The sequence below is a fragment of the Schistocerca americana genome, chromosome 1, assembly GCF_021461395.2.
Source record: "Schistocerca americana isolate TAMUIC-IGC-003095 chromosome 1, iqSchAmer2.1, whole genome shotgun sequence".
Taxonomy (NCBI): Eukaryota; Metazoa; Arthropoda; class Insecta; order Orthoptera; family Acrididae; genus Schistocerca; species Schistocerca americana.
In genome coordinates, this window is record NC_060119.1 from 332,136,950 (window position 1) to 332,151,610 (window position 14,661).

A 14,661-nucleotide genomic window follows, 5' to 3' on the forward strand; every position below is an offset into this window, starting at 1 on the left:
TGCAGTTTCTACTGGTGTTCCAGAGATAGACAGACCACTTTGGTTTTATATACTGCATTGCACATCATCAAACAACACATCCAATCCACGTCTTACTGTCTAACTGATAGCAAGTTATATCCAAGGCTTGGAAAACATGCAACAATGCTAATAGCTACATGCCTGTTCTTGTCATCCGGGTTGTATCAATCATGTACCGCATGTATCTGGAGTCTACAGAACAGCCATTAATAAATTTTCATTTTCAGTTGTCACAATATTCACAGAATTTAAAGATTTATCTGGTTTCTTCTTAGTTCCACACTCACTCAACCTATGACAAACTTCCTGACGTTTACAAGAAGTTGCACATCACAGTTGATATCGGTCTTCTGACGTTCACTGTTTTGCTTAATGGCTGCCAGCACTGAATCTGTCATCTCATTTGTCAAAGGAAATTGATGTTTTGTTGATTCTTGAGTTTTTAAAATATCTATGGAATATACTGTCAGATCCCAGAGGAATGTATAACTTTAACATACAGTTATTATTGTGGAACATTAATACTGTGTATTAAAATTATTAATGAGTTTTGATTTAATTACTGACTCACTACTCACTAGTAATACCGACACTGGAATTCCGTCACCATAATCAAGGATTTGGAAATCTGCGGAAGCCCACTTGCGTAATCACTGCTACAAAATTATAATCAATTTTCTCACCAGTGCCCTAAATTTGTTGAGCAAGTGACAAAATTTTCAACAAATATACTTTGGTATTTTTCTCAGAAGAGTGTCAAATATTTATCAAGCATTATACCAGCCCGTTGTAACTAGATGAACTCTTATCTTTGAATGCAGGTTGTAAATTTTGTCATGCTTGTTAAATAGTCAATGTTCCATGAAGTTTTGGATATAACAATGAATGTATAATTAAATATATTTTGGATTATGCTTTGGCTCTTTGTCAGTATCAGCAAGTGTTTGCCACAGCCCCTAATGTTTCAGGTACATTTCCATCCTAAATTACTAGTCATTGTAGTTGGTCATGCCAGTCAATTTTCCAGAATCCGTGATTGTCTACCCAAAGCCACCTCCTCCTCCTCCTCCTCCTCCTCCTCCTGCACCAATGTTATCCCTCTCTCTTCCATCCTCACTTGCCCCCCACTTGCTCTCCCCTTTGCACCACCCCTGTTTCCATGTTCACCCATTTCCCTCTTGCCCTGTGCTGGTAGGGCCCTTTGCTGGTATTGCAGTCCAACAACTTTGGTAACATGTCGGACTGCATGGGATCTAATCTTGGCCAGTAGGCAGTACTGCTAACGGTACAAGATGTAGTAATGCCATCTCCCGTGCTGATCTCAGTGAGCCCAAAGACCACTCTCATCTTGCCAACCAGTTAATGCACTCAATGACATTATAAACCTAGCCGCACTGCTCCTCTGCTTTCACTGATATTTTCACCTCACTCTTGTTTTGGTAACCATACTGCACTGTTGTCCATGTTTCCCACTTTCTACTTGGTTTACTTGCTCATACTTTCTCCACTTCTGCATTCTTCATTGTTGTCTTCTGTCCACACTTAACGATCCACTGGTGCCAATTCAAAGCCCATCCGCCAGCCTAGGGTTCTCTCTCTCTCTCTCTCTCTCTCTCTCTCTCTCTCTCTCTCTCTCTCTTTCCACCCCCTCACACACACACACACACACACACACACACACACACACACACACACACACAATTTTAGTTTCAAGTATCAACATTTGACTTCATATGAAAGCTCTGATATTTCTCGTTGCCATGATAATCTTGAACTCACATGCAGCCATATCTGCAGGACAAATTGATGATTGACTCATCAATAAACACCACATTTCATCAATCTGCGCAGCAGCCCACATACATGTGTCCATTGCAGTGGGAAGCATTTATGCTTCTTGGACAATTGTATCAAAGGCAATGACATGTCCCCTGTTTATGTTGCAGGAAATTTTGTTTAGTTATTCAAGCAGACAGAACCACAGTTGTTGCAGTATTCCTCGATGAAGTCAACAGTGTAGGAAAAGCTGTGCAGTTTGTTATGGCCGTGGGATCAAGGTGGGGATTGTCCTGTGGTTTGATAATCTTCTGTGCTCCTTTACTGGCTCATTTGTGTAGATGAATGATGATTGCTGCAATAAAAATATTATTTAGTTTGAATAGTGAGTTGAGACTTGTATATTGTTTGATTGTTTCATTTGGTTTGTAGATGTAACCAGGTGTATGTGGGCTCAGTGCAGGGCAACAATTGCTGCATTGTGTGCTGATTGAGGCAGTTCCTTTCATACAGTCTTCTCCCAGCTCGGAGATGCTTTGTGCGCTATAGTACGATGAGTATAAGACAGTAGGTAGAACTTGTGGTTATGGAGTCATGTTTTAAAATTTGCCCGCATTTAAAAAGAAAAAAAAAGAAAAAGAAACATAAATATAGTGAAAGGACACTAATTTTTTTTCTAAAAGGGCTGACTTGGCTATAAAAAATTGTCACTGCTAACATAACTGGTTGTGGCACTATGCAAATTACTGTGTGGAATGTATCTGGGGGCAATGTCTTACCAGTATGATGGCAGGGCAACACAGTGTTAGGTAAAGTAAAAGCAGTCACAGGTGTGAAGAAAAAATATACACTTGTAAAATTGGATTATTCCTTTGAAAATTAAATCTTTGTTGTTCTGTACATAAGTTGAAATTGACCGAGAGTTTCTATCTTTATTCATGCTGAAAATAGTCTTGTGAAACTGAATTAGTCTTTATGAAGCAACCTGTATAATAAGCCCATTTCCTAGGGGCAAAACATTATGGCTGGTTTGAGCATGCACCCATGCTGATATAGCATGATTTTATGCCAACGAGGCATTCAGTAGGCTTCCTTTGATGCTTCCCCTTTGGCAGTTCTTTATTGATGGTATTTGGCATAACACATACCTTAGTGCAGGCTGTTCTACCCCTGTGGCATGGGGCAAGGATGCTCTTGCCCACCACTCACCATGCCTGTGAGCAAGGGCAGAAAGTGTAGGCTACCTGCAAATAGCCCAATTGCACGTGTTTCATGCCTGTACAAGATGTTTGGCAACCCATTCCCAGAGAGTGTGGCCAATGGAGTATTATTGCCTGCACTATGGCCCAGCTGCAAGACTGCCCACCTGTGATTGTGCCCGTACAGCTGCTTATCAGTGGGCTTTTGAACTGGAGTAGCCTACCGTAGTGATCATAAGACATAACATTTATTTGGCCTAGTAGCACTTTATCTTTCAGCACTGTTGATCACTTCCTGCTGGTGTGTTATTTTTCACATCTTTGATGTTTGGATAAATTTGAACCATTCTCTGAGTGTTGTAGCTTCACAAACATTAGTGCATTTTAACTTCCTTTTAAACGTGCATTGAAACTTTAAGAAAAATTTCCCTTCGTATTTGTGCACTGCTATTGAATGATTTGTTTGAGCAGTAAAAATGTTGCAGGATGCTGAAGAAGTATTCTCTAATTGGATCGAACATTTTTATAATGCTCGACCAAAGCCACCTGCGAAGCCTGGAGTACATGCAAATTTCGCTGAAAAGGTTGCATTTGAGCAACGAGAAAATATCTACAAAGCTGAAATGGAACGTTGGAGGACAATAATGTTGCAGCAGACTAAAGTTAGTTTACATTAAAACACCGAAAAAAATTCTGTTGTTTCTGTACACTGTATTTCAGCAGCATTTTGATGTTCATTATACTTGAGGCATAATATCTTTGAAAATTTTCAGGCTGTTAAAGATAAATTAATGAACATTCTTACATTTCCGTCTGGAGGATGGATGGTTGATTCGGGTCCTTTAGATAGGTGGGAGGTAGAGGAAGATGCCATCGAGGAAATTAACTTGCGGAAACAACAGATGGACTGTCTGAGACAGCTTTGCATCCCCAAGGTATAGTGTGCTTACAGTTTGTGTGTTTTTCATATTAAATTATTTGATTAGGATGCTAGTTGTTTGTCTGCATTTTGTCTTCACTGAGATTAGTGTATTCACTTCTAACATGTCTTTTGGCAATACTGGAATTTCAACTCCTGAAAGTAAGTATTGTCCGCCGATCTGTGTCTGTAATTTTGTTCTCTCTTTGTTTCTAAGCTATGTAGTATGTCCAGAATGGCCCCAGTTTTCTGCAAAACGTGGTGAGTTGTGCACTCTGTACAGTTACTAAATGAAGCAAAAACAGCAGTCGATGTTGCTTCAGCCATAGCCATTTCTGATCATCCAGCTTTGTTTGTTTATGACAGAGCCAGTTTCATGGAGTTCTGTGATATGTTCCACTGCTGCACTGTGGGCAACAAGTGGTCTGCCTGTTGGGATGAAATCCTCTGTGGTAACTTAGGTGCTCCTCATAGCCGATATTAGGACAGTCTCGGTGTGTTAAGCTTTCATATCACGTGTAAGGAAGAAAAATCAGTTAAAACTCGATAGTGAATATAGCTATGCTCAAGTGAAAGGTGCCATTGTTTGTCTCTTGTAATTAGGTATCTGTTTGATATTAAGAGTGGCATGTAATATGGTATCTTGCAAAATGGCCATGTCTTCAGGGGTTTTCTCCCTTTTCCATCTCATAAAATATTTAATATAATGGAAGGAAACATTCCACGTGGGAAAAATTATATATAAAAACAAAGATGAGGTGACTTACCGAACAAAAGTGCTGGCAGGTCGATAGATACACAAACATACACACAAAATTCAAGCTTTCGCAACAAACTGTTGCCTCATCAGGAAAGAGGGAAGGAGAGGGGAAGACGAAAGGAAGTGGGTTTTAAGGGAGAGGGTAAGGAGTCATTCCAATCCCGGGAGCGGAAAGACTTACCTTAGGGGGGAAAAAGGACAGGTATACACTAGCACACACGCACATATCCATCCACACATACAGACACAAGCAGACATATTTAAAGACAAAGAGTTTGGGCAGAGATGTCAGTCGAGGCAGAAGTGTAGAGGCAAAGAAGTTGTTGAAAGACAGGTGAGGTATGAGTGGCGGCAACTTGAAATTAGCGGAGATTGAGGCCTGGCGGATGACGAGAGGAGAGGATATACTGAAGGGCAAGTTCCCATCTCCGGAGTTCGGATAGGTTGGTGTTGGTGGGAAGTATCCAGATAACCCGGACGGTGTAACACTGTGCCAAGATGTGCTGGCTGTGCACCAAGGCATGTTTAGCCACAGGGTGATCCTCATTACCAACAAACACTGTCTGCCTGTGTCCATTCATGCGAATGGACAGTTTGTTGCTGGTCATTCCCACATAGAATGCATCACAGTGTAGGCAGGTCAGTTGGTAAATCACGTGGGTGCTTTCACACGTGGCTCTGCCTCTGATCGTGTACACCTTCCGGGTTACAGGACTGGAGTAGGTGGTGGTGGGAGGGTGCATGGGACAGGTTTTGCATTGGGGGCAGTTACAAGGATAGGAGCCAGAGGGTAGGGAAGGTGGTTTGGGGATTTCATAGGGATGAACTAACAGGTTACGAAGGTTAGGTGGACGGCGGAAAGACACTCTTGGTGGAGTGGGGAGGATTTCATGAAGGATGGATCTCATTTCAGGGCAGGATTTGAGGAAGTCGTATCCCTGCTGGAGAGCCACATTCAGAGTCTGGTCCAGTCCCGGAAAGTATCCTGTCACAAGTGGGGCACTTTTAGTACTTCAGGTGATTATAAAATACTTCTGTGTGCTGGTGAAAGTAGCTTGGTAGTAAAAGATGTTGTGTGCAATGTTGGCACTGTTTAGAATAGTGCAGTTCAAGACACAAGTTCATGACTTGTAGAAAGTAAACGAGTGCTGAATCACTGTAAGACTCAGTTTTTACAGTTTCTAATGCACAATTCAACAAAACTGATGTTCTAATTACACAGAATGGGCATTTGATTGGTGAGACGGAACACTTTTGATTTTTAGATGTACAGTTGGATAGTAAACTGTCGTGGAAAGCCCACACTCGTGATCTTGTTCAGAGACCTAATGCAGCAGTTTTTAGTGTTATAACAATATCTGAAGTAAGTGACAGTTTGACATGATAGATTAGACTCAGTTTTGATTCCGTAGACCCAAAAAATGAGATGATTCTCGTGGGTGTGGAACATGTCAGAGTATAACATAAAACATTTGAATATAATACATACTACCCTCATCATTTGTCAGGAGATAGTTGAAATAGGTTAATACAATTCAATAAACTGGAACAGCTAATATTTACAGAATTAACATACTATCAGAATGAAACACTGTTATGCACTATTAATAAATTTATCATACACAAAATACCTAATCTTGACAGTTGTGACCAAGTGTTGTCAAAACTGAAATCTTACAGGTATTTTTACTTAAGCTGGCTTAACAGTCTCTATTAAGACATTCATCTATGGAGTAGAAGGAGTTGCCTATCAAAATGTCTCAAACTGTGTTTAAACCGTGCTTTATCTAAAACCCAGTTTTTAATGGTTGCTAGTACTTTATTGAAAATGTGTGTTCCTGAATAATGGACCCCTTTTTGGACCAAGGTAAGTGATTTTTAGGTCTTTATGTAGATTGTTCTTATTCCTAGTATTGATACTATGTATTGAGCTATTGGTTGGAAGTAGAGATTTATTACTTGCAACAAATTTCATTAAGGAATAAATATACTGAGAAGTAGTGGTTAGAATTCAAAGTTCTTTGAACAGGTTTTGAAGATGTTCTTTAATTTACACCACAAATGATTCTTATCACATGCTTTTGCACCCTAAGAGCGTTTGCTCGGTTTGATGAGTTGCCCCAGAATATGATCCCATATGACATAATACAATGAAAGTATGCAAGTTCTTTTATATTTATATCTCCTACATCTGACATCATTCTCTTGACAAATACAGACGTGTTTAGGCGCTTAAGCAATTCTGTGGTATGCCATTCCCAACTGACTTTATTATCGATTTGTAATCCCAGAAATTTAACACTGTCAACCTCTTCAATCTGCATGTCATCATGTGTTATACTCACACTGGAAGGAAATCTCTTACAGGTTCTGAACTGCATATAGTGGGTCTTCTCAAAGTTTAATGACAGTGAATTCAGCTTTAAACCACTTATTAGTGTCGGTGAAAATGTGATTAGCAGTTATTTCTAAATCTGTACTGGACTTGCTACTTATTGCAATGTTTGTATCATCTGCAAACAAAACAAAGTTAGCATCTGGCAATGTAACAGATGAGAGGTCATTAATGTAAACTAGAAAAAGTAATGGGCCCAAGATGGAACCTTGAGGAACACCACATGTAATTAATTCCCAGTCAGATAAAGACTGACTGCTTACTGCACAGGTAATTCGCAGAGACGCTCTTTGTTTCCTGTTAGATAGATAAGACTAAGACCATTTTGCAGCATTGCTGTGAAACCATAATATTATAAGGCTTTTGACAGGTCACAGAAAATGCCAGTAGCCTGTGATTTATTATCTAATGAATTAAGTACATTCTCACTGTAAGTGTAAATAGCGTTTTCTATATCAGAACCCTTCAGAAATCGAAACTGTGACTTGGACAATATATTATTTGCAGTCGATGCTTAAGGAGATGCTTGAACACAACCTTTCCAAATATTTTTGAGAAAGCTGGCAAAAGTGAAATTGCTCGATAGTTTTGTTGTTGTTGTTGTTGTTGTTGTTGTTGTGGTCTTCAGTCCTGAGATTACTTTGATGCAGCTCTCCATGCTACTCTACCCTGTGCAAGCTTCTTCATCTCCCAGTACCTACTGCAACCTACATCCTTCTGAATCTGCTTAGTGTATTCATCTCTTGGTCTCCCTCTACGATTTTTACCCTCCCTGCTGCCCTCCAATGCTAAATTTGTGATCCCTTGATGCCTCAGAACATGTCCTACCAAACGGTCCCTTCTTCTTGTCAAGTTGTGCCACAAACTCCTCTTCTCCCCAATTCTATTCCGTACCTCCTCATTAGTTATGTGATCTATCCATCTAATCTTCAGCATTCTTCCGTAGCACCACATTTCGAAAGCTTCTATTTTCTTCTTGTCCAAACTATTTATCGTCCATGTTTCACTTCCATACATGGCTACACTCCAGACAAATGCTTTCAGAAAAGACTTCCTGACACTTACATCTATACTCGATGTTAACAAATTTCTCTTCTTCAGAAACTCTTTCCTTGCCATTGCCAGTCTACATTTTATATCCTCTCTACTTCGACCATCATGAGTTATTTTGCTCCCCAAATAGCAAAACTCATTTACTACTTTAAGCGTCTCATCTCCTAATCTAATTCCCTCAGCATGACCCGACTTAATTCGACTACATTCCATTATCCTCATTTTGCTTTTGTTTATGTTCATCTTATATCCTCGTTTCAAACCACTGTCCATTCCATTCAGCTGCTCTTCCAAGTCCTTTGCTGTCTCTGACAGAATTACAATGTCATCGGCAATCCTCAAAGTGTTTATTTCTTTTCCATGGATTTTAATACCTAGTCCAAATTTTTCTTTTGATTCCTTTACTGCTTGCTCAATATACAGATTGAATAACATCGGGGAGAGGTTACAACCCTGTCTCAACTCCCTTCCCAACCACTGCTTCCCTTTCATGCCCCTCGACTCTTATAACTGCCATCTGGTTTCTGTGCAAATTGTAAATAGCCTTTCGCTCCCTGTATTTTATCCCTGCCACCTTTAGAATTTGAAAGAGAGTATTCCAGTCAACATTGTCAAAAGCTTTCTCTAAGTCTACAAATGCTAGAAACGTAGGTTTGCCTTTCCTTATTCTATTTTCGAAGATAAGTCGTAGGGTCAGTATTGACTGATGTGTTCCAACATTTCTACGAAATCCAAACTGATCTTCCCCAAGGTCGGCTTCTACCAGTTTTTCCATTTGTCTGTAAAGAATTCGCATTAGTATTTTGCAGCTGTGACTTATTAAACTGATAGTTCGGTAATTTTCACAACTGTGGACAACTGCTTTGTTTGGGATTGGAATTATTGTATTCTTCTTGAAGTCTGAGGGCATTTCGCCCGTCTCGTACATCTTGCTCATCAGATGGTAGAGTTTTGTCAGGACTGGCTCTCCTAAGGCCGTCAGTAGTTCTAATGGAATGTTGTCTACTCCCAGGGCCTTGTTTCGACTCAGGTCTTTCAGTGCTCCGTCAAACTTTTCACGCAGTATCATATCTTCCATTTCATCTTCATCTACATCCTCTTCCATTTCCATAATATTGTCTTCAAGAACATCGCCCCTGTATAGACCCTCTATATACTCCTTCCACCTTTCTGCTTTTCCTTCTGTGCTTAGAACTGGGTTTCCATCTGAGCTCTTGATATTCATACAAGTGGTTCTCTTTTCTCCAAAGGTCCCTTTAATTTTCCTATAGGCAGTATCTATCTTTTCCGTAATGAATTAAGCCTCTACAGCCTCTACATCCTTACATTTGTCCTATAGCCATCCCTGCTGAGCCATTTTGCACTTCCTGTCGATCTCATTTTTGAGGCATTTGTATTCCTTTTGCCTGCTTCATTTACTGCATTTTTATATTTTCTCCTTTCATCAATTAAATTCAATATTTCTTCTGTTACCCAAGGATTTCTACTAGCCCTCGTCTTTTTACCTATTTGATCCTCTGCTGTCTTCACTACTTCATCCTTCAAAGCTACCCATTCTTGTTCTACTGTATTTCTTTCCCCCATTCCTGCCATTTGTTCCCTTATGCTCTCCCAGAAACTCTCTACAACCTCTGGTTTAATCAGTTTATGCAGGTCCCATCTCCTTAAATCCCCACCTTTTTGCAGTTTCTTCAGTTTTAATCTACAGTTCATAACCAATAGGTTGTGGTCAGAGTCCACATTTGCCCCTGGAAATGTCTTACAATTTTAAAACATGGTTTCTAAATCTCTGTTTTACCATTATATAATCTATCTGATACCTTCTAGTATCTCCAGGCTTCTTCCATGTATACAACCTTCTTTTATGATTCTTGAACCAAGTGTTAGCTATGATTAAGTTATGCTCTGTGCAAAATGCTACCAGACAGCTTCCTCTTTCATTTCTTACCCCCAATCCATATTCACCTACTATGTTTCCTTCTCTCCCTTTTCCTACTCGCGAATTTCAGTCACCCATGACTATTAAATTATCGTCTCCCGTCACTACCTGAGTAATTTCTTTTATCTCATCATACATTTCATCAGTTTCTTCATTTGGTGGCATCTCTTTACCCCCTCCTTGTAAAGAGGCTTAACTTCAGCATATTTTAGCCAGTTTGGAAATGGTCCGCTGATAAGAGAGTGATTACACAAATAACTTGAGATAGAACTCAACTCGCATCAGCACTCTTTGAATAGCTTTGTTTACATGTTATTGTACCCACTGGAATACTTAGATTTTAAGGATTTTATAATGGATGCTACTTCTTTAGGAGACGTGAGTGTCATTTCCATTTTACTGAAGTTATTTTTAAAGACTGGTCTCGGATACTCCATTGCACTGTTCGCCAAACCTGATGACCCCAAGCTGTCAGTAACAGAAATAAAGTACTTGTTTAAGAGGTTTGCAACATTACACGTACTTGTTACCAAAGTCTCATTTATTTTTAGAGCTATCTGTTCCTTTTCCTTTTTGGCCCCTCCTCTCCCTGTCTTCGCAATGTCCTATACAGTTTTTATTTTGTTACCTGATGTAATTATCTTTTTCTCATAATAAAGCTGCTTCTATATCTGGATTACGTGCTTCAATGTTTTGCAGTATTCTTTGTAATACATTACAGTTCTAACATCAGAGCTGTTCCTAGATAGTATATAGTGTCTCCTGTTTGTCCTGCATGATATCTTTATTCCTTGTGTAATACACAATTTATTTTTTGACTTCTATGTGATTTGAGTTACCTTTAGAGGAAAACAATTTTCAGAAGTGGAGGCAACTTTATTAATGAATGCTTTGTATTTTCCATTTGAATCAGGCATATTGTAAACATCTATACAGTCCATGTCTTTGGGCACTCACATTTAATAATTTTTTTATACTGTAAAGTTTCAATATTTAACACAAAATGATGCATGTCATGATCAGATAACCCATTTACTATTGGTTTTGTGATACGTCTTTTTTCCCTAGATTTGTCTACAAAGATATTAACAATAACAGTCTCAGAGCCTTTACATATCCTAGTAGCAAAGTTTATGGTAGGAATTAAATTGAATGATAGTGTTAGTGACGGCAATAATTGTTCACTGACAGAGCTTTTCAATAAATCCACATTAAAATCCCCAGCAACCACTATTTACTTGTTTTTTACTATGAGACGGAATACCAGAGCTTCCAGATTTTTTATGAAGAGGTTAAAATTTCTTGAAGATCTTGAAGATGATCTGTATATACCTACTATTATAAAGGACTTATTATTAAATACTGCTACTGTTGCACAAGCTTATAAGTGCTGTTCTGAGCAAAATTTATTAATATCAGAATTCTTGAAAACAAAACAGTTTCTGACAAATATGGTAACTCCTCCTTTCTCCACATTTTCTCTACAGAAATGAGAAGCTAACTTGAATCCTGTAACATTTAACATACCTATACAAGTGGTCACATGATGATAAGAGAGGCCAATTATATCAACTGGTTTGCTCAACTCTAATTCTTCAACACAAATAAGCAACACATTAAGCTTATTCCTTAGGCCTCAGATATTCTGATGCAGTAAGGGTAACTGATTTTGTGCAATGGCTGAATTACAGCTGGATGAACCTAATATTCCTGTCAATTTTTGAATATTTTTGAATATCTTTGAATATCTCTAGTTTGTCAGAGGCTGTCTGCATGAATTGTGTGTTTTATAATTTGTTTTCTGGTTGCCTCTTTTATCAATGTGAATATGCATTTTCAGCATTTCTTTGAACATCTTTTGTTTATGCCCTCCCTAGCCTAATATAGTCCCACCCCAGATCATGTAAGAAACAGATTGCCCGATCACTTGGTCTAGCAGGCAACCCTTGTCAGGGAACGGCCACCAGGCGGCAACAGCGTCACACCCTTACTTGTGGCACCAACCACTAGATGGCACTCCGTTCTGTGAAATATGTGGCAACATCGTCCGAACGCATGCAGCTTTCCACCATTTGGCGTCTGTGAAGTACAGCTGTTTCTGACATACCGGTGGTAGTGGATCGAGTCGTCATGCTGAAGGCCTGCGAGTATATCAACTGTAGAAGGAGTAGACAGACAAATGCTGAACTAAAAATGTTCAGATTTCCCGTCAAAGATAAAGAAAGGTTACGGGAGTGGGTTTTCAATTCAGGTAAATCAATAAATTAGCTACGAGTAAGAATTAATAAAGAGCCCTAAGCATTCGATCCTATCTAAATTTTGTCGATCTGATATTCTGATATAACGTGGCAGCCCTTCCAGTACAAGAATCATTTCATACAATTTTTAAATGGAATCTTTTCTGCGATTTGGACTTTTTTAAACTGTTTATTCACTTCACTATCATAATTTTGGCTGTAGAGGCATTTTTGTGTGCAATGTGAAAACTGAAACTAATATAAGATATGGATAACAAAATGCAAAGCATAGTGTGGTAACATTTGGTAAACAATTTAAGAAACATTACCTTACAAGACCTTTCCCTTGGTACTTGAAAATGGCTCTAGAGCCGAAATCGCAACAGTGAAATAAATGAATAATAGCCGTCATCTAAGTGCTAGGTCATCGGTCCCTCTAAATCCTGGTATATACTAGAGCGAACGAAGTGAGCGAGTGTAAAACCTCGTTTACACTGCTACAAAAGAGTATTCATAGATAATTCGCCGATGTTCACTGCCATTCGTTTATACTTGTGAACAAGCGTTTATAATGGAATGAAGTGAGGGGAATAGAAGAGAACGAGCATAACATGCAAACAATAGATGCTGCCAATTTTAATTTTTTTTTAAATCTTGGCGCTAATAATCCTCACACAGCTTTCACTCGAAAACAACACTACTTATAGTAACAGGTCTGCGCGAGTGCCGATATCCCCAGTAATAACCGTGTTGCAGATAAAAGCGTACGTCTGTTGCGAATATTTGCGGGTTATCTTTAAACTGTAAAAAGTAAATTTTTAACATAATTATGGTTTGCCGTCTGTGGCTCTTCAAAGTTGACACCGCCAAAATATGCTCGAAAAACACGCTTTCACTTGTATATTACTGCGTTTGCAGCCCCCTTTCAAAAACAATCCAAAATTCATCGTTTTGTGCCACTCTATCATTTACGATACGTTACATGCAAAGTAAAAGAATTTAAATTTGAAATGACTGTCACTGAAATATGTCCAGCCTTAATTCGCATCATAACCGAGTGCAGATTTTGAAAACTTTATAGTGTTAACCTGCACATGGAGATCTTTTTTACCACCATAATCCGTATCAGAAGAGCTGTATAGCAAAGAGGAAATAGATGGCATGGAAGACGAGTGTAAAACCTATGCGACTGCAATACAGTCTGCATTTAAACAGTAACTCGCGAGAAATGTTTGTGTGTTGATGATGATGAGTCCCATACTTCTTTACAGAGCGTAGGGGAGCGACGCAGGTGACCAGCGCCGCCTTACTAGGCAAGGTCCTAGTGGAGGTAGTTTGCCATTGCCTTGTGTGTTACTTTTCATTTATTTCATTTCGCATATGATTGTGAGAAATAAACTTGGTTTTTAGAATTACAGGGGCTAATCTACATTCTTAGATTGAAAACTCGGGAAAAACCACAGCCGATCATGAGCTACACTCAGCAGTGTGACGAATGCATTTCGCGCGCAGCGCTCTAGCCGAGCGCAAATCAGCGTCATTCACGTCATCGAAGATACAGCGTTGCCAATTCTGCGACATGGACAGGTCAGTTAGCATTGTAGCGTCGCCTGTGACATCTGTTGATCGACGGGAAAACTATTTTCACGGTTGCCTGTTCCGCCCTAAGGACGGTCAATCTGTTTCTTACGTGATCTGGGGTCCCACCTGCTGATGGTCAACAGGAACCACACTGATATGAGACCCCATATCTGATTCAAGCAGCTGTTCCGCCTCTAAATTAACTCTCCTAACAGAGGAGTTTAAATGAGGCCAGTCATGGCGCCTCAGAACAGAGACAAGCCCAACACCAGTGTGTCTTGTTGCTGAAGCTATATTTACCAGGTCACTCTCACTTGAATAATAAGGGTGCCTATCTATGCTGTTGTCCTCCCCACACACTATTACCACCGTGTCTTCCTTTGTGAAGTCTTTACAAAGTGAACCTAAATCCTCTATCACCTGACCCTAGTTGATCCTGCAACAGTTGGCCAATACCTCTACCATGTGAACTACCTAACAACAAAACTTTCTTCTTCTTCACAGCTTTTTCTGACTTCTGACTTTTCAAACACTTTTTGAAAGTTTGTTGTGTACTGTCTACATCTATTTGTGGTTCATAAGTTTCCAACTGTGACAACAGATCAAACCTGTTTCCCACATTCACAACCACACTGTCTGAGAACGTCCTATTCCTATTTCTCCTATAACCTGTTGTCACTTCCCACCTCACTTTTGCCTTCTCCCCCCTTAACCTTTCCAGATCTTGTTTCACTTTGTCTAGGTCTGCCTGAAGGGCACCAATCTTCTTCTCCTGTTCCAC

The 14,661-nt window shown here is 39.5% G+C and overlaps 1 protein-coding gene across 1 annotated transcript in view; it reads left to right on the forward strand.

Annotated features, from left to right (window-relative positions):
• Window positions 1-14,661, forward strand: part of LOC124599071 (nuclear pore complex protein Nup107) — a 225,362-nt gene that overhangs the window by 204,364 nt on the left and 6,337 nt on the right. Inside the window, exons 13-14 of the mRNA XM_047136046.1 lie at window positions 3,482-3,658; window positions 3,770-3,931. Coding sequence (XP_046992002.1) covers window positions 3,482-3,658; window positions 3,770-3,931 — 339 coding nt within the window. The remainder of the gene's footprint in view (window positions 1-3,481; window positions 3,659-3,769; window positions 3,932-14,661) is intronic.